Source organism: Saccoglossus kowalevskii, chromosome 3, assembly GCF_978046115.1.
Source record: "Saccoglossus kowalevskii chromosome 3, keSacKowa6.1, whole genome shotgun sequence".
NCBI classification, from domain to species: domain Eukaryota; kingdom Metazoa; phylum Hemichordata; class Enteropneusta; family Harrimaniidae; genus Saccoglossus; species Saccoglossus kowalevskii.
Window position 1 is genome coordinate 34,126,241 of NC_140643.1, and position 22,146 is coordinate 34,148,386.

The following is a 22,146-nucleotide window of genomic DNA, read 5'->3' on the forward strand; positions in this document are numbered from 1 at the left end:
AGAGGCCGACTATAAGGCGTTCGTTCATCTTTCTGTTCGCAAGGTGGTCGCACTCGTGTATTAGTATGATGCTGACGGTGTCCATAATAGTATATACCACAAGTGGCGACACATGCATTTAACGTTGTTCATACATAGATGTACAAAGATGATGTTTACTGATATTACTACTGTGTGCACATTGTCTATTTTCGTGACGATCGTGATGAACTTACAACACTCGGTTTCTAACGTGCTTGGTGCTTCGGTCACAGGTAGGATATGCCACTAACTAGCAATACGTGTAACAAATCTGTTATCTTAGTTTATATATATAATGCCGCCTTAAATAAAAAAAAAAATAACTGATTTGCGAATATGAAAATCTTTTATTGGACATCGATTATAACTGAAGGATCGTTATTATCTTTTGACAAACCTATAGTTGGCAAAATCTAAAAAACTGTATTATAAATTCAGTTTATATTGAAAGCTTTTACATTGTGTGCAATCGGTTTTCATTGCTTGTATTGTACACTCAACAGATTAATAATGCAACCCGTGTTTGGATTCATGGAATACATGAAAGGCATTGTACAGTATATAATTGAAGTTAGCTTCTGCGTTAACCTGACCTTTTATTTCGCGTCATATACAATGTGGTCGATAAAGATTTAACACAATAACAATAATATTAACATTATACATGTCTCAATATATAGCAATCCACCCTACGGTGTGCATAATTAACTGTAGTCTGTGGCACATCGCAGGTTAACCTCTTCGCCTTCGCCTCGACCCTGGTTTCCCGTGTTTCGAATACAGGCATAAGCCCCGGGCAAATGGATGTAATTACCTGCAATCATCCCCAAAGAATCCTGTTAGACAAGCGCGAGTATCATATCACGCCCGCTAAGGAAATCTTGTAAACGCAAATTCGACGATACCATCTGTTGTACTTTGTTATACTATCCATATAGTTGCAATGCCTTCAATTTGACGCATTTGATTGTTTCACTGACTATTGCAACCTTTAAACCAATAACTATACGTGCATATTCACAACACGGTCGCTTTGTCAGTGTCATTATTGCATATAATTGACACGTGTAAAACCATGCGCATTTCACGGAGTTACATTTTTTCACCCAATTATGTTCTATTCAGAACCTTACCATAGTCCCCACAATAGAGTGCAAGCTTTATGATTTACCTTTATTTTGAGTATTGATTGAGTGAGCGAATGATATTTTACTGCAACATTCTAATACGCATTACCGTATTATCATCAGAATAACTGCCTTTTGTCTCAGCACCGAACATCAACAGTTTATAATAACTTTAATCTACTGGGACAAAAGTTGACGCTTTCATTTTTAATAAAATACATCCAAAGGTAAAGATCATTTGTTATTTCTTTAATTATTCAAACGACTGTAGGACAAATTAGGGGATTCTATCTGCCCCACAAAAAAGGTACTGTTGTGAACTCAACCTTTTAATCGGTAACATTATATCACATACAATTACAGCCGTTGATTTACTATAAGATTGGGATCAAAGTAAAACTAAACCATATATATGAGTGTATTTGTGTATCTACGTTGTAATAACAACACGCATCTTTAGAACATAATGTATTCTAGTTTTAAACCAAGTTTTTAGTTGGCCCATCCATATAATCGAACTAACGGTGTATACAATGCTTGCTAAAAAACAATTAAAGTGTTTACTTGTGCCTGTCAGTTTGTTATGTTAATGCACATTATGCTTTATGAATACTAATATGTACACTCTCTGTACTGCGATAGTGTACTGTATGGTTACGTACTGCAACGTGGGATGTGTGTGTGTGCGTGCGTGTGTATAGAAGCAAATTTGGAGACGCACACATATAGTGATTCTTATTAGTCTTATTGATTTGTCTTAGTAATCGCTGAAATACAAATTTGAATGAAATAAGATCATACTGGTATTTGAAAACGTTGTATCGTATAATACGAATATATTCACAACAACAACAGAAACAAAAACACCAGAAAAATAATTCATGTCGAGTTATACTTATAATTATTACAGTTTTCATGACTTGTCACCTGGTTTATCATTTTCGCTGGTTCCCGGCGTTCTTTGCTGATGGCAAGTAGGACACAGGTAAATAGTAATCACCATATTGTTCTAACTGGGCCTGGATTCCGGCCCAAAGTCACATGACTAAGTGACTTAATTTGAACATACAATTTTAGTTCTCCCAGAAAAAGTCTTTATCAATACAATAACCCCATGCCCATTTAGTGAGTCTAATAAGGCTTCAAATTTGAGATGGTTTTGACATCGCTCGCTATTTGTGTGCAAAGTGGTTACAAACGAAACAGTTTTAAATTCGAGCAACTTTTAAAAAACAGAGTAAAACTGAAGAAAAACCCTTGCTTTATAAATTGAAATGACTACGAGCGTAAGATCTGACGTCAGATCGCCATGGAAAATAGAACAAAGAATGAAAAATGAAAACTTGATGAACCAATCGGAATGCCAGAACCATTACCAGTCACCGGTCCTTGTGGATTGGTACGCCATAACACTTGATGTGTGAAGCAGCCGAATTTATTATTATGCAATAATTGCGTTGAAAGCAGTGCCATGAGGGCGCTTTTTACATCGACACTTATCTCGAGAATGTCATAAGGTTAAGAATCATTTTATCAAATATCTGACTTGATATGTGTACAGCATGTTTCTTGCCTGGCTGCCCGAGGCCTGACGTATTAAAATCTCCATCAACATAAATATTCTGCGTATATTGTAGTTATGACTCATGGATCAGGTATTATTATATATTTTGAATATACATGTGCATTCATTCATTCATTCATTCATTCATTTATTTATTTATTTATTTATTTATATATATATATATTTATTTATTTATTTATTTATTTATTTATTTATTTATTTATTTATTTATTTATTTATTCTACGTTCAAAATTCAACGCAGAATGGCCATGTATCGATGTTTTAAATTTACAATCGGGAGAGTTGTGTTAAGAGATCCGGGGTCAGGAACCAGAGCTCGTTAAATGTATGATTTAAATACGTAAGCATAACTGAGATTTATGGATTGTTTAAGAAATTCATGACAAAACACAATAAAGGTCAAAACTCTATCTAATGCGGAACAGCTTATTGAGATACCAAATGCACAGTGCTAATGTATGGAGATATCAAAACTATTCACTTACAAAATTCAAATTAAAAGGTCTATCTGAACTGGTAATTGTTACACGAAAAGCCTGCGTTCATATACAACTACTTATAATATTCACCTACACATCGACTTGGTTCCACTTAAAAAATATAAAAAATAGACTCATAACGTATCGGTTCGGCCCCGTCGCACTGTGGTATATGAAGTGTTTTGTTGGTATGTCTCCATTTAAATGCCTACGTAACATACATAGTTGACAGATATAAATAAAAATCACGTTGTCGAATCATTTTTAACTCAGTATCAACCCGTTGATAAGCACGCCATAGGGACAGCCTTTAAATGAAGTGTAATTACTCCCAACTGACTGCTCCATTTGCTCATTTATGACAACCCTGGCCGTAATTATTTCAAGACACGGCACAATGAGATCATCGCGGGAATACTTTATGGTATATAAATTCTACGGATTCAACGCTTCAATCGGAAATAAAAAATAAAACACATCATGCGAGAGTTGGAAATTTGACCTGATAAGCAGAATAAGACCGAGCCTCTCCAAAGTACAAGTCATGCGTTATGGCGTAAAGGCAATCGCGTCTTACAGTGACGTCTACTAACCCATTGGCCGAGTTGAAAGTTCCAATTTCATGTTCATATGTTTGTAAATGTACCTGTAATAAATTTCTATTGATTACATTCTTCATTTTTGCCAATAAATTATATATTTATCACAACTGTTCCACGACAATAGCATTGAACCTACATTTTTAGGGTTATGCCGATTGTAAAATAGCGTTCGCTTTCATAACTAGCGCTTACTGAAAATAGCGTTCTCTAGCTTCATGCAAGTCCAGTCCAGCGAAGTGAATCATATTCTGATGTCTACTATATGTTTTGAAGCGAACGGTACATGTAACTTCCTTTCATATAGTTTTTTCTGAAGCGGGAGGACAAAAAAACCTTTTTTTTTCAAATCGAAGTACCCATGTTTGTTTTCTTCTAAAGCGAAAGGCCAAGGTATGTGTTTTTTGTTCTAAGCCGAAACTCGTGATTATATGATAGTACCCCACACCCTCCCCGTGGCTTTCGTTGCGTATGGAAGTTATTTTCACGAGTGATGCGGTGTATTCTGCGGCCGTTCTTTCAGCAGAATACTCCGCATCTCGAGTGAAAATAACTTCCATACGCAACGAAAGCCACGGGGAGGGTATGGGGTTCTGTTATTCGGTAGCCAATGGAAATACCATGTTCATTTGCATATCGACCGTGAAAATACCGAAAATATGATTGCATGCGTGATATTCAATTTAGTTTTAGTCAAAATAAGTGACTGCCTAAAAGTACCATTACTGTTTATCTCGACAAGTATACTCATGTACTCCAAGGAAAAAATATCGTACTTCTAAATATTGTTTATTTCTGCTATGTTTCGAAAAACGGTACTCTTGAAGGGACTACTCTTTTTGATTTCGGACATCATTAATTGCATATGGGTTGTGGAAATACGGATCTTGATTTCAGAGACGAATTAAAATAAACTGCAGTACATATGTATTAATTTTTAATATTTCAGCACTTGTTACCGTGACGCAGCTCTTGGCATTCCGAATAAAGTTATAAGTGCAGATTTGTGCGTTTTTGGAGCAACACAATGTTTTTTTTTTGTTATTTTATATTCAACGGATAATTTTTACTATTGACACATATTAAGCTTATACCCTGAAATTTACAGACTCTTCAGAAAGAAACAACAATCACCTGTGTTGCACATGCCTTATTTCAATAATACATATCCATTGGATGTAATTTGAGAAACAGGAAAAAAATACCACAATGACAAAATATTGCTGCAAGCTGTTGGAAAGATTGATGATAGTTAATCTTTGATGACAGGCATTTTGCTGAGTGGTTTACAACAAAGTACAAGAGTGAGGCTAGACCAGAATTGTTTTCATAGCATACACGTTATATTAACTGCAACACAGAGTTGGATTAACTTTCATAATCAGCTTTATCGTGCAATCAATGACATTATTTGTTTACGAACAAACCGAGACCCGCAATAATAAAATAAATATTTATACTTAAATTTAAAACCAAGTTATTTATTATATTAATTCAACCTGATACAGTGTAGATATTCATGCACAGGACTCTACGGCGAAGATCTCATCACTTGTCTGGGTTCTACGTGCGCGTTAATTGAACCGATATCTGATCAATGTCATCACAGAGTTCGCTCGGCAAGGTTCAATTTCGTAAACAGATATGATCGAGATTATTGTCCTATTCAAGAGCAGGGGCATACACGTGACCTACACATGCAATGATACGAGAAAAAACAGCCTGGAAGGAACACTGACAATTTCTTTCACTACTTTGCGTTAATATTTCAAAAAATGTATATTATCTTGCGACTTTGTGGTCTCTTAATTTCCGTAATTTAAATCAAATTCAGGAAATTGCCGATTGTGATGTTCTCTCGCTACCCGCTACTCATATCACGCATACAATTTAGGCGACCCCTGAAAAGATTATATGTTGAAAATCACATTTAATTCACGTGCTAAGCATTACTTTCTCCGACATGCATACAAATTAACAGCATTATAACATTGTTGCTTCCTATTTCCAGGGAACTTTAAGCTTCTGATATTCACAATAAACGTATAAATAAATAAATAAATAAATAAATGTATTTCAGGAGTGGCTAGTTACATTCTTGTTATGGAATGAAGTTATTCACATTGTATTGTGTGCATTTAACCAATTGTGATAACATTATGAATTTTACACATTTGTTACTGAATTATAAATTAGCATATTTGAACCAAGCTTGCACTTAATGTAGTTCATCTAACTGGTTTATAAGTTATTTGGAAGTACAGTAATCTATTCATTGACAAGTATTTGATAGTCATGATAACCTTTTACTGTATTAAATATATCTACTATCAATATCATATGATAGTTGTTGCAACTAAATACATAAAAAGTACACTGTGTACTGACAACCTCTACTGAATTTAAACAACATATGAAGTTAAATATAAAGTATTCTCACCACAAGTAATGTACTGTGAAATTTACAAGTGGAAAGGTAATGAACGCATATACTTTTGGTTCATTCTAGTGCGCATTAATTTCACCTATACATATACATATACATATACATGTATGTAGTATTGTTTGAATAACTTGCATTCGTCGAATGTTGAAACATCTCTGTAAAAACTTACTTTCCCAAATAATGAAGTATTTTGCAGATAACGGATCTCGCTCTCATCATTCAAATTAAAATAAATTTGTGTTTGTGAATAAATGCACATAAGAGTTTGCTCAGGCAGACACTTCAGCTCATCGATATTTTGAATTGGCGGAATAAAGGTTAAGAGTGAAAGTGAGTAAATCACTTTTTTATTTAAAATAAAAAATTATGATCAATTGCCAATTACATAGGTGTATCACTATTTATTTACATTAAAAGAGAAGCTGTCAATCACGGCAATTGTACGAGGAAATCGCAGGACACCTCCATTTTCCCCATCTCACCTCGATTGTCTACGTACGACTGAATCGAATTGATTCAACCCACGCATCTTTATGTGAGAAGAAAACGGCTAGCTCGTCATTGAATTCAGAGACACAATCTTCTTGCAAGTTTGTACCTCACAAAGTACTTGTAAAATGATTTGTCAGAAAATCTGTAAATTGTTACTATTATTCAAGTTTAAAATCTGCATCTTCACAAATGACGTATGTAATATATATTGTGATGAATGACCAATCCCCTTGCTTGGTAGATGAAATGTGTTAGGATAATTGACCAATGATCAGTGATGGTGATATGCTATTTGATATCAAGAATATGTATGAAAATAAATAATGCGAAGTGAACTTAATCTCACTTATATGTTATTATAAGCCATCAACATGTACATTATTTCTAGGAAACAACTCATGATCATTTGTGTTATAGTGTAAAATTGTTTGTATCCTTGTTGTGTCCTTAACCTAAACTAATTTGCAAAGTATGCTCAAAGGAATATAATTCTATGTGAAAACAAATCATCACCTTTCAAAAGTTACCAACAAAATTACTGCAGACAATAATGACATTTGGGTTAAAAGAATCAAGTCAAACGTATACACACAGCCATGTATAAACGCGAAATCATAAAACACGTCAACCTTAGCCTGTTTATATGTTGGCGATAATAGTATTATAGGAAGGAACACGTAACTTTGTTCGATATCACGATACATAGATATCTTTCAGTGTTTGTACTAGCACATATTCTGTTCCTATCCCATAAATTGCTATGTATAATATGGATATGTGCAAAACTGTGTTTTGGTGGTGGTGATGTTGTTGTGATTATTAGCATGCGAAATGTATATGTATATATAAATACAGGAAATAAACGAGATAATATGGGTATATACGCTTTATTAAAACGCGAAAGTTTGCCGTATTCATAGGCGGCCTACCTGGCTGTATAATTGGTAAGTGGAGACCGGCGTCAAGAGTCTGATTTCACAATGGTTGTGATTTTCAAACTTGACAATATATATTGGCCTTCAAGAAAGCCAATCACTCTGAACACTGAGCGAATATCACATGGAGGTGAGTTAATTAGTTCAGCACCGTCACACAGACGACAACCTCCATTTTATTCATGTATTTTAATGGAATACAGCAAAAACGAGATTTAATTGGTAAAACCAGAATTGATATAGATTAATACAATAATCTGTCTTTGTTCACTACGGTAGCGATCATGTTCATTACTACGCGCAAGATATTTTTACCAGATTACAAAAGGCCCTGCAAGTAATGATTGAAACAGAGCTGCTATCAATATCAATGTAGATGACTACTCATGGGTCTCCTTTGCAAACATAGTTACCTATTGACGTTATATATTAATAATATGCATAACTATCACTCACTTAATGCTTTTGTTATTATTATTAATATATATTATATTATATTAATTATTATCGCTGATTATCTATTATCTCCCTGTTATAAGTATCTATGTAAACTACAGCTCGACTCAAGTAATGTACGTTACATTGTTGAGCAGAAAATATTACAGTTCTTCGGGCTGTTCACAAATTAGAGATGATTCATTAATAAAACGCTGAGAAACCTCAACGCGTTTGGAAACATTGTTAGATCATTGTACACGTGTTGTTAAGTTAATACATAAATATAGATTGAACCTGATTGGCTGATAGGGATATGAGGTATTATAATAATAATAATATACTGTACGTCTTATCCATTGTTGTATCTGTAATTTATAACGCTTTGTGAACTATAGATGACATTTCCATGAAGCCGGAATCTCTTTGAAACACCCAGCTTGCCTAGGCGAGCAAGTATAGTTGAATAACACGAATATCAAATATCAATCACACGAATGGTGATACCTTCAAAACCACACGTAATTGCAAACAAGTTAAAATGGATGCCGTTTTATGCTATACGTATTGGGCACTGATTGTGAACACTGATTATGTTTTTCAACATTGATTGTGTCTATTGCTTATATTTCAATAGTTAACCTTAACGGCAGATACTAGTAATAGCCTCTGCGTAAATGGGGGTATGTTCCATATCTCAGTACAGACGTTTATCGCCTATACACACGTATATGTGTGATGCTTTGACATTTAGGTGTTTGATACCGTGCTGCCATTTACTTGCTTCTATAACATTTGATTTTTCTGTGCACAGGAAATGCTTCCTCTAATTACGGTGTACTGAATCTGGTCCCTGTTGTCAAAGAAACGCAGGATTACACGTGGCACGCACGTGATATGCATCCAGGGTACGAGGGGATCCATTTTGTTGCCGACGTAAATAGTAAGTATAATTGTATCAACAATTTTAACACCTGTTTCGTTTAATTGATAATAATTGGGGCTAGGTTGCACTGTTTTACTTTGTACACAATATTTGTTTTTGTCTTCAATTATGTCTTCGGATTTCTTGCAACCAAATTAATTATGTATTCAATAATATATATATATTGTTAGAATGTAATACTAGTATATATTATAAAAAATCATATTTTCTCTGTTTAATAATTAAAAACAGAGTTCGACATTTTGTCATTTTATTCTAAAAAATATATAAGCTTAAACGAAAGATTAAGTTTCTACTCAATGACTACTTTCTCTGCGACGCAGACACGGGCATATCTAATTTTTTTTAAATAATATATGTTTTCGACCAAATATGGGCGTTGTACCCAAAAGTAAGTAGTCGACGCTATCTCGAAAAAGAATGTTACATTTGGCTGAAAGAGAAGGAATACTAGTATATATATATATATATGATGCTGAACTGATTCTATAGATCATTATCAGTTAACTTTGGTATTTCCAAAATGTCTTTTGTAACCTCAATATCGTCATTTGTTATACTGACTATCGTACATCATATTAGTAATACTGACAAGATACTGACATTATGCATATGGATTATTATCTACGTTTTACATACTATCCATTACATAAGTTATTGTTGAGTATCTCATAGATTAATCTGTGGAGATTTAATTCGTAGCCACAAACAATTTAGGAAAATCCTTCAGAATAGTATCGTTATCAAAGAGATTTATTAATTTATCAACGTAAATCTGACTGACTGTATTTTTTTTAATTAAATTTAGTAGAATCTATACATAATAAAATTAGAAAAAACGACAGTTTGTTGATTCGTGTAATAGTATGAAATACATTTCATTATTACACTGTCGTAAATATCAATAATATAGATACTAGTAGATTTACATTGTGGTTGTCTATTACAATTTGATTGTGAAACAGACAAGACATTCGAGGTTATGTACACTAGGCACGAGTGTGCGTATGTATTATTTTTTTCTGTCGAATCAATGAGTGTTGCCGTATTACTCATTAATAAAATAGTCCTATCTTCGTGTGACTTCACAGTTTTTTTACAGTAATTACTGCACCCCTCCCAAAGACACATTGAATAATAATATGCCAGAGCGAAATATACACATATCCATACGTTGCATAGTTTATCAATGTGCTGCTTAATTACATGATCAAAATAATATCACATTTTTAGAAATATTGACATGCGGACCCCACATACGTTTTTTTTACATTTACTAGATGTTTTTAATATAGCCATCTTCTCAAAACATACATAATGTGGTTCGATTGATTTATTCCGATTTTGTCAAGGTTTATAGAGTTATGAATAATGTGGATCGCCCATTTCACATACTACCAACTGAGCAATATTTCTATATAACCGTCCATAACAAATTACGTAGAAGCTCAGGGGTGTGTGGACCACCTAACCGGATCCACGAGACCGCATGATCGCAATTGTACCCATTGAACACACGAACATTCACTTATTACATGTTACACAGGATTTGAACATGCAAACGCAGTGAAGAATATCCAATACAGGGGAATACATCAATCATTGAACCATACTCACTGACCCAAAGAAGGTCAACTCATTAAGGCCCATGGGTGCCGCTTCCCGTTTTCCACAATGACTAGATGAATTATGATGAAAATGCACAAGCTCTAATCTCGGACAACACAGACAACGTATTTTACGTCGATGGTGGCATGGAAGTGTCTGTGACTAGCGCAGCCCATGTTATTAATCGTGTTGTTGCCGGTGGATGGGCTATTCTAGGCTAATTAATGAGCAAGAATGTACCAGAGGTGAAAGTGTTTTGTTGATTCTACTGTTTCATGGAACAGGGCCTGTATTCCGTTTAGCACACATAAAAGAAAAGGTGTACACCACCAGGCATTTATTCTTATGATGCCTGAGTCATTTGAACATCAATCCATCCACTGAAAAACTTTCCCGACTAATCACACTTGAAGGGAGTATTATGCCAGTCTCATGGGCCCACCAATGGGTTATTTGTAATCCTTCAATGCTCTGATGCAGATTATTTTCTCAAATATTCCGGCACAACAGCTCAGATAATTCAAAAGTGAGAATGGGAAAGTGTAGGTTTTGTCTCAAAAATGTCAAATGGATATTGAACATTATAATTGAACACACTAGCCCGATACTAGCCCAGTAAAAGTGGGCACCCTTGGTTTGCAATTATATCCAGAACAAATGTCACAGTCGTCGCGGATTGTGTTGCAGACAGGATATGGTAGATATTGGACCAAAGATCCCAGACTCTAATATCGGCAGGAAATGACTGCAGCTCAAAGATCTTAGTTAATGTTTTGGTGTGCTGTCCAAAACCACAAAACAATGAAATGGGTACCAGATCAGTGATAATAATATCGAAAATTATCAAGCCAATCAAATCAGTTTATTTGTAAAACTCTTGTTGAAGGTCCAACTGACTATATTAATAGATGTGCTTCCTCGTCAGAAGCATTTTGATGACATGGAATAGCAACCAACATTTATTCAATCTAGTATGGTCAATCAATAGACCTATTTGTCAAAAGTTATTCGAGAACAGCATGCGGTGGAGCTCTCGCGTGGGAAACCATGGAAACTATGTTTCTACCCGTCACTGCTAAAACTACATGTTAACAGTGATAGAACCGAATTGGCCAAACAAAGCATGGTATTTCCCGCGCCTGGGAGTCACTCCAAAGAGCTGCTGTCAGATTTAACATCATTGGTATTTAAATGTAGGGCCATTTGCCAACAAAACCACAATCATTCCAATTGCATGTGTGGAAGTGTTCCAGCAACTCAGCTGTCAGAAGGTTTTTACAGCCCAGTCACAAAGTGTGCAGCAATAAGACTCTATAGCTCAGCTGGATTCTATCTGAATCATTCAGGAAACTACATATATCGGGATATTGGTTATTTCAGGGGCACCATTCTCTCTATTGTACTATTCCAGTTGTGGCCAAATATTTGTACTATTTGGCTAAAGACCAGCCAGATCCACTTGACTGTTTAGTAACGTGTTCTCATCTGTTTTCACAATCTTCATAGGATGGATCTAATCATTATATTAATGAATTTGATAAAGTATCTGTAAGAGGAAGCAGCGACGATGCTGGTTACCAAACAAACAACATTTTAGTCATCTTCCATTTTTTGCTATGCCGGGTAAGCATGGAAAAGCTGCAAGTTACCAAACTATTCCATCTACTTTAGATGGACAGTGTAACTTGTCGACATTTACCAGGTTTTATTTAAAGGAGTAATTATGTACTATACTAAATACACTATTAAATAAATATGACTATTTTCAGACTTAGATAATGACAGTCCAATTTAGGGTAAAGATCGAACTTGAACTCGCGCGGTAGGGTTGGGAGATCACTTGACCCTGACGTCTTTGCTGTAACCAGTTACATTTAAAATGTGGGAATTATTCAAATTGTTTTCAAAATATTCTAAATATTGCTCAATTATGAATATGTGAAATTTAAACCCCGTATAACTTTTTCACACCGCTAATATTTCATTTATATTTTGCATATAAATCAAAGTATTAACTAGTATTTTAGTAGATGCATTAACATAACATAACACTTGACAATACTCAAACGAAAATTTATTTTCAAGCTTCAAACTATCTTACGGTGTGAAAATTGTCAGAACAAACACATTACGTAAGCGTAGTCTTTGCAATTTTGCTGAACTATTACTTGTTGCATTTGGATTTCATAACATGGTGTTATTTTACGCGAGTAAAGCGGTACACGCCTACGTGTGTTTGCTTGTGTCTTGTAATTTACGGAAAGAATTGGTGACGCACGAAGACATATTAGCTAGACGCCACTCAAATAATGTGGAAACAAATCCTAATCTCCCCCGTAAAGGCCATGCAAGCAGACCTGGAGCGAAAAAGTGTGGATTACAATTGATGGGTTGTCTAATTCTGTTCGTAGGCTTATAAGAGACGTGTTTTCTGTACAACTACGTTGATACGGCGCCTGATAACTAGATTGGTTGTCAGTGTCTACGTACGTAAAGGTTTTCTTTTAATCTTTATCACTATTAACGTAAATGCACACTATATCGATGTGCATAATTTCGTCTTGGTATTCCTTGTTACCATCAAATACAGACAATATAATCCATGCGTTAACTACCACCCGTCTACATTTATTCATTACCAGTGTTATATGATATAGAAATTACAGGCTCATTTACGAAATTATAAACGTGAAACAAGATATTCTAATTAGAACTCGGAAAATGCGTATCGCCACTATAAGCAGACTCGCTCCACGCTACGCCATAACGCACTGATAAGAATTTGAGAACCGTTACTGCGTAGTAGTGGAAAATCGTTCTCTGGAAGCAAATAAGTTTATCATACGTATTTATATTTATATAATTTATAGTAGACATTGAGTGTATGATTTGGAATCCAATTGTTTTAATAACAATACTGTTTTAATATCTCATTAAATGACTCGTGGATGATGTAAAACGCATTAATTGGCATGTGCACTTTTATGGAGTTTTAGTGGCAAATAACTACCTAGTCTGTACATATTTCTGAAATCTTCCGTTCGTGTTTGTTTAATATGTATATGAACAACAATACACTTTGAATGCTAGCCCACTTAAAACGTTTCTGTTGAATAATTTTCCTGGCAGCAAACACATCACTTTTATTTTGATTACATCCATATCATGCGTTCTTGTCATTTTAATATTTATTTAAAGGTCATTTCTTAATTCGATATGACAAAAAAGGAAACCCCACAAGTCAATACCACAATACTTCTTCTACTTAAAAAAAGAACCCATAAACATGTGATTCAACAGTGATTTAGTTTGACGTCAACTGATACGAATGACTGTGCACAAATCAGAACTGTGGGCGAGGCTACTTCGGTGGTGATCAGTCGTTCTGGCTGACGTCAAACAAAAATTGAACATTTATCCCATGATTATCCTTACAATCCGGAAAAATGAAAAGGATTAGTGTGTACACAAAGATAAAAAAAATAAAGATGAGATGAGATAGGATAAGACATTCCTAGGGTGAATTGTATACGCTATAAATGTAAGAGATTTCACACATTTTACATGTCTACAGTTATTACGCATTGCAGAAATTGAAAATATTACTAATATTTTAGATCGCTCACTTTCCGTTTATTAACTTGACATGAACATTTTTATTACATTTATATATAAATATTCATCATTATGAAAGTTATCCTGGAGACTGATATTATCATGTTGATCACATTTCTATGACGTTCAAGTTTACACAAGCTTTGATTGTACGACTGTGTAGTGTTTATTACAATGAATACGTCATACGTTTTTAGTTAATTCTCTGTTATCAGAATGATGTAATGTGCAAGTGGACATAATAAAAAGGGAATTCTAAATGTCTACAAACTTCAGCCCGCTGTGTGACCACTATAAGAATCCTGGAAAAATTAGATTCAATTATTCTAATAGTATTTCGAGGTACCGAGTATTGGTTGTAGCGTGCATTAGTAAATAAATGGGCTTAATTATAAAATACCAGTTAACAAAAGAATGTACATATGCATTTATCTATGACGTAACCCGTCATCGTCAATGCTCGTGTTTGATACGCGGGGAATAATGAAATGTATCGGTGTAACATCACAATAACTTTGACATATACAATGACACGTAGAATAAACGAATGAGAACATCGATTGATGTCACTGAAAACCACGATAACAACTACCGGTATTGGTGGAATGGTCTTAAAACCACGATAACAACTACCGGTACTGATGGAATGGTCTTAAAACCACGATAACAACTACCGGTACTGGTGGAATGGTCTTAAAACCACGATAACAACTACCGGTACTGGTGGGATGGTCTTAGAACCACGATAACAACTACCGGTACTGGTGGAATGGTCTTAAAACCACAATAACAACTACCGGTACTGGTGGGATGGTCTTAGAACCACGATAACAACTACCGGTACTGGTGGAATGGTCTTAGAACCACGATAACAACTACCGGTACTGGTGGAATGGTCTTAAAACCACGATAACAACTACCGGTACTGGTGGAATGGTCTTAAAACCACGATAACAACTACCGGTACTGGTGGAATGGTCTTAAAACCACGATAACAACTACCGGTACTGGTGGAATGGTCTTAAAACCACGATAACAACTACCGGTACTGGTGGAATGGTCTTAAAACCACGATAACAACTACCGGTACTGGTGGAATGGTCTTAAAACTACGATAACAACTACCGGTACTGGTGGAATGGTCTTAGAACCACGATAACAACTACCGGTACTGGTGGAATGGTCTTAAAACCACGATAACAACTACCGGTACTGGTGGAATGGTCTTAAAACCACGATAACAACTACCGGTACTGGTGGAATGGTCTTAGAACCACGATAACAACTACCGGTACTGGTGGAATGGTCTTAGAACCACAATAACAACTACCGGTACTGGTGGAATGGTCTTAAAACCACGATAACAACTACCGGTACTGGTGGAATGGTCTTAAAACCACGATAACAACTACCGGTACTGGTGGAATGGTCTTAACACCACGATAACAACTACCGGTACTGGTGGAATGGTCTTAGAACCACAATAACAACTACCGGTACTGGTGGAATGGTCTTAGAACCACGATAACAACTACCGGTACTGGTGGAATGGTCTTAGAACCACGATAACAACTACCGGTACTGGTGGAATGGTCTTAGAACCACGATAACAACTACCGGTACTGGTGGAATGGTCTTAAAACCACGATAACAACTACCGGTACTGGTGGAATGGTCTTAAAACCACGATAACAACTACCGGTACTGGTGGAATGGTCTTAAAACCACGATAACAACTACCGGTACTGGTGGAATGGTCTTAGAACCACGATAACAACTACCGGTACTGGTGGAATGGTCTTAGAACCACGATAACAACTACCGGTACTGGTGGAATGGTCTTAGAACCATGATAACAACTACCGGTACTGGTGGAATGGTCTTAGAACCACGATAACAACTACCGGTACCGGTGGGATGGTCTTAGAACCACAATAACAACTACTGGTACTGGTGGAATGGTCTTAAAACCACGATAACAACTACCGGTACTGGTGGAATGGTCTTAGAACCACGATAACAACTACCGGTACTGGTGGAATGGTCTTAAAACCACGATAACAACTACCGGTACTGGTGGAATGGTCTTGAAACCACGATAACAACTACCGGTACTGGTGGAATGGTCTTAGAACCACGATAACAACTACCGGTACTGGTGGAATGGTCTTAAAACCACGATAACAACTACCGGTACTAGTGGGATGGTCTTAGAACCACGATAACAACTACCGGTACTGGTGGAATGGGCTTAGAACCACGATAACAACTACCGGTACTGGTGGAATGGTCTTAAAACACGAATGCATATAAATTTTCAACTGAAAATTGTATAATTCCGAAAAAAAAATTTGTTAGCCCAACATTTATTTAATATTCACATTGTTTTAGAAAGATATTGAAAGAGTATTTCTTTTTTTAGGATTACAATTTTGATGTCTCTATTTTTCTGAAAATATATATTTATTTACATATTCAACACGTTATAGAGATTATTACATTATTAATGCAATATTCATAGTTACAAAATTATGCAAATGAGATAACAAAATTCTTCTATAGCTTCAGTTGCCACGATGCATTTTGATACTACATTTATTTTGTTTAATGTCATAGTTACGCATATTTGAATAATAAAAACTCCAGAACCGTTTTCTTGTACAAACAAGATTATCAAGAACCATAAAATAACTATGCAAATTAATCACGATTCCAAGTAATAATTTCAGTGTTTTCATGGCAAGTCATGCAAATGAATACTCCGATGTCGTACTGCGCAATGTAATAAATGTCAAAACCAAATTGATGTGCCTCTGTTAAAGGCTAATCTATGTTTGTTTTATTGAGAAATCAAGCAACAAATCAAATCTTACTCTGGATTCCGGTTCTCGTACATTCATTCGTTGATACCAATGATAATGTTAAAGCGGGAGGGTCGTCACCTGCGCACGCGCGACAATTGAGTCCCAAGCGATGATAACAACACACGCAACAACGCAAAGGCTTATGGGTAGACACTTGTTTGTAAACAGTGACACGCTATGGCCATCTGACGCTTGCAGTGATTTTCGTAAAGTCTGGGAACATATGTAATACTAACAGAACGCCATGACCTCACCCTGAAGTGTTTATGGGTATGGAAGATATTTCCACGAGCGATGCGGTGTATACCATCAACAGCCTGAGAACCAAGCCATGGCGTTATGTCAAAATACGTTTACCTTGAAGCGCACACCCGGATTATCAGGCGCCACATTTGTCGATAGCTATATCACCCAGTGTCTTAGTACATAATGAGAAATGCTTGCACTTGTCACACGGTTCTTGAAACCCATTTATTTAATCTATTTGTTGAATGATATGCACTCAATTGTTCTGCCCCATTTCGTTCACTCGTCAATTATTTCCAATGTATTACGTACTGTATGCGCCTGATAACTTCATTTAGTAAACGTAGCTGGCGAGTAAATCGTCTCTCATGTTTACAGTAAATAGACTGTTTCTATCAGATATAAAATAAAATATAAAATAAAAAGTCTCCTAATTATGACTCTGTTGACACAGTACTAAATTACACATGGCATGTTTTGCAAGGCTTCAATGCTGAAGTATATTTGGATTTCAATATGTACATTAACAACAGAATACACTTAATCGCCACGCCTCCCAATTTATGTTTTACGCAATATGTTGTCACATTAGTGGCGGCGGAACCGGAGGGGAAGCGGTCGCCCCTGAAAAATATGCGCGACTGCTTGCGTCTACAGGGCGAAAGGGATGGTGAGCAGATCTCGCCACTATGTAAAATGTGGTGCCGCCGCCTCTGCACATAATGCCCCATACTTTATAGCTCGTCACAGGGCATACAGCACGCTTTACTTGAACACTAGGACATAATATTCTTTGCGTGGATGTGTTAGATTTTGTCTGTTTACCTCATTTAAATCAGATTTTCAACAATGAGCATGTTTTGCCGCTACGCTCAAATATATTGACTTTAAAGTAACAGATGTTAATGTTATTATACAGCCCTCCCTTACATTCATTCTAATATCATCCAATATAGACGTCTACGTAATATAACACCGGTCAATCATTATTATATGTTTTCTCTATTAATGTAACGATTTAGATATGAGGTACATAATTCCACATATATACTAGTAGTTGAGAGACGATTCCCATTGTTCTAAGTAGAAACACGTTCTACTGTCATATATAGTATAATATACAACTGGAATTATGTACGTAAACATGGCTTTGTTCGTATTTGCTACAAGTAATAATACGTCAGACAGTATAACAATGAAAGTCTGTAACTTTACTTCGCTTTACTTACTCTGTAAGTTTATTCTTTTTATCGACAGAGTTATCATGGATGACTTACTAATCATGGATTGTTGACAAGTTTTGTTCAATGAACGCGAGTAGTGTTATACCTGGCATAAAACTGTACTTTACAGATTAGCAGGCGTATTTTTCTGCACAATTTGTGATTGTTACTTTAACCAGGTGATAGATATACAAGCAATAATTGGGACTCTTTTTTTTAAAACGTAATAAGAAGTATTATTATTATGCCATTGTTTATTTTATTGTTATTATTTTTGTGTTTGTGCGGCAATTATTTGTGTAAACTATCAGGGGGAAAATCTCTTCTCTCGGGGTTCTCCACACTTGTCAGGGGGGAATAGCGTCTCGTCTCTCTATCTCGTCCCCTTGAGGTAGGGATCGGGAAAGCCAGTTAAGCTTTACAGTCAAATAAGGCACACACAACGAAATACGTTTCAGCTCTCGTCTTAGTCGGTCAATCGAGCACTCTATAAGACACAGCGCCCTGGGGAAAAAATCCCCAAGACTCTCGCAAGGCTGACCCAAGACTAGCCCAAGACTGGACTGCCTCAAGGCTCGCCCCTGGACTCTCTCGGACTGCCTCTCTCTACTGCGTCTATCGTGCTGTACTCGCCAAGACCAACTCAAACTCTCTTTATTCATTTTCAAAACTCTAACCAATTACAAAACAGTAAAAAGACTCTAGGGCGTAACCTTCAATCATAAAGCCAATCACACTAAGTACTGAATACGTCATATCTTTTGATTAATCGTTCACTACATTAATAACTACGGATGTCAGAATAGCGACGGTATCTTGTAATTAGTTCCAAATCACTGCGCCAAGTTCCGTCCAAAACTTCAAATAGGCCTACACGATGACAGACATAACACAGCAATTCGCTAATAATCAACTAATTAAGTCGGTCAACAGATACGCGAAAACAAATTCATGACAAAACAATCATCGGTATCGACAATTTAGTAGGTTTTTTTGAATGTATCATATATGGGAAATTCACGGTCGCGTTTATCTGTGAACTCATTTATAGTGCCAACGTTTTTGCTGTTATCATTTCTTGGCTGCGTGCTTTGAGGTATACATATAATTTTTACAAATGTTTACAAATGTGACGATGAATTGCAATGTGGTTACCAGCCATGTGTTTATTTGAAGACGTTTGATTTATTATAATATTAGCTTTAGAACATAATGTAACTTCTATTTTCCTGTATAACTTATTAAAGTGCGAAGTTTGAGGAATCTTCGGTTCAGTCATAAACACTCTTTTGTAAGGTATGTGTTTCATTGTTCAGTATAACTTCTATCACCTTTGAGACGTACGACATTCCATCTCATGGATTTTGGAAGTAATGGTTGTTTTGAATGGAATTGTTAATTCTTTCTATTTTATTTTATTTACTGAAAAACAACTACATAGGCTTAATGTCACAAAACATACTACGAACACATGTGTAGTGATTTAGTGTATTAAAACAAATGGAATATGACAGGTAAATTGATAATGTGTTCAAAGCTGTCTTCAGAACATTTAGTCGATTGATCACATTCCGAAGTATATGCATTGTTCGTTATACCGTCACGGTTCGGGTAGTCACGTGGTGTTGAAAGTATTGTATGATACATTTCAATGATATTTCTTCAGAGCACTTATTTCAAATTAGCTAACTTCGATTATAAAGAAATTCTTCACTTTTGTTAATTAGAATCGTTATTTTTCTCTAAGTTTTGGTCACCTTGATTTCACCGCATTACTGTATCTGAACTAATCAAGATAACTTGAAGTATAGAAATGCATTTTGTATTTCAGAAAATAAACGTTTATATAGGATCGGAAAAAAACGCAAATGTCTTGCTGTATCCAGCAATCATATAATTTACCCTGTGTGTTAATGCAGCCATACAGAAAATATATACAAATAAGCATAGCCTTCATTTTTTTCTCATAATGTGGCGCTTCTTTATTTTCACCACGACTAGTTTTATTTGTAATTCGTAATCTGGTTCCATCCAGTGTAGTCACATTTGTATTACAAGCACGTTAGTAAACATCTGTCTACATGTTGTTCAATTCCACCACTCACCCATGAAAGCTGTCAGCCTCGTCTATGTCCAGATCAAATCGATACGGCGTTGAAAGGTTTGATGCTAGGCATAAACCTATATCACGTGTCTATTTAGTGTGTGGGTCACGATTTGCAGATGCATGGTTAGCGGTGTACAAGGTATCCCATTAGTTGATTATTAAATGTCGTTTTATTCACCCTTACTTTAACGGTGAATAGTAGATAATCATCATGTCTGCTAACCCAGAGCACGCTAGAATTTGCAATATATTCACTTAATATACTAGGAAGACTAGGAATTGAAGGATATACATCTCCGACTAAGAGTGTTTATATAGCAACTAAAATCATTGATCGGAATATAGTGAATACATAGACTTTAGGAACATTGGGGTTCCTAATATGTTCTCTTACGTGGAACAGTAATATGAGTCAAATATAAACATCAATTAAAGATATCGGATATCCAAATCGCGTGCTGTCTATAAATCACGTGACGTATTGTGTATAAATGTGACACGATATAACATTTCAATAATTTATAGCTTGATCATAAAGTTACTCCTTGAAATCACGATATGATATTAAAAAACAAATAACGTTTAAAGACAAATGAATGCAAAGTATTGTGTATATTGTTTTAATACTCCACGTGGCTCAATGTTTTGTTATACACAGCCCGAATAAGAAGCAAACACGGCATAATCTGGAAGTTTCGTCGTAATATTATAATATATCTCTTCTTTAGAATGCCATGCCGGTACGTGGTTGTAGCGAATAACTTTAAATCATACCTTTTATATATTTTTACGGCCATTTTGAATAAACTCGTCATCCATCTTTTCTGAACCACGTGACGTATTATTTATTGTATCACTATGCGAACATCTTATATGTGGCAGCACAACATAGCATAAAACCGTCATAATTGTGCGTACCTATCACAGCTGTTTTTTAATTGTCCTTATTTCGATATTTTCGTAAATGCACCTGTAATTTATAGTGTAAGTTTTTTTTTAGAAGAAAACAAGTACACACATCCAGGGATTTCTATGTCATTTCAGAGATGTAGATGAATATTTTAATTGTAATCCACAGTTAAATCTCATATCAGCGGTAATGTGAAAGTATGCAGACAGGCGTATCATGCATTGACGTCTCTCTTGTTTTCATTGCAGTAAATCAAATATCATTTCAATAGTGAAAATAATCGATGAGGGGTACTCAAGAACAGTACTGTAGATGTGTGGACATGTTCTTCAACAAGTAGCTTTATTATGAATAAATTAATTTTTCAGTGCTACGTTTTAAATTGAAAGTAAATCATTCATAAAATTGACATTGTTCATCAAAGCGCGAAACCAAATTAAAAAAATACGATCAATCTCGCACGCCGAATGGATTGATAGCAGAATGATTTACTATTAGTATATAGAA

The 22,146-nt window shown here is 35.5% G+C and overlaps 1 protein-coding gene across 1 annotated transcript in view; it reads left to right on the forward strand.

The window, feature by feature from the left end:
- LOC146747843 (uncharacterized) overlaps positions 1 to 22,146 on the forward strand; it is a 24,021-nt gene continuing 1,875 nt past the window's right edge. Inside the window, exons 1-2 of the mRNA XM_085497468.1 lie at positions 1 to 254; positions 8,935 to 9,063. Coding sequence (XP_085353594.1) covers positions 113 to 254; positions 8,935 to 9,063 — 271 coding nt within the window. The 5' untranslated portion in view covers positions 1 to 112. The remainder of the gene's footprint in view (positions 255 to 8,934; positions 9,064 to 22,146) is intronic.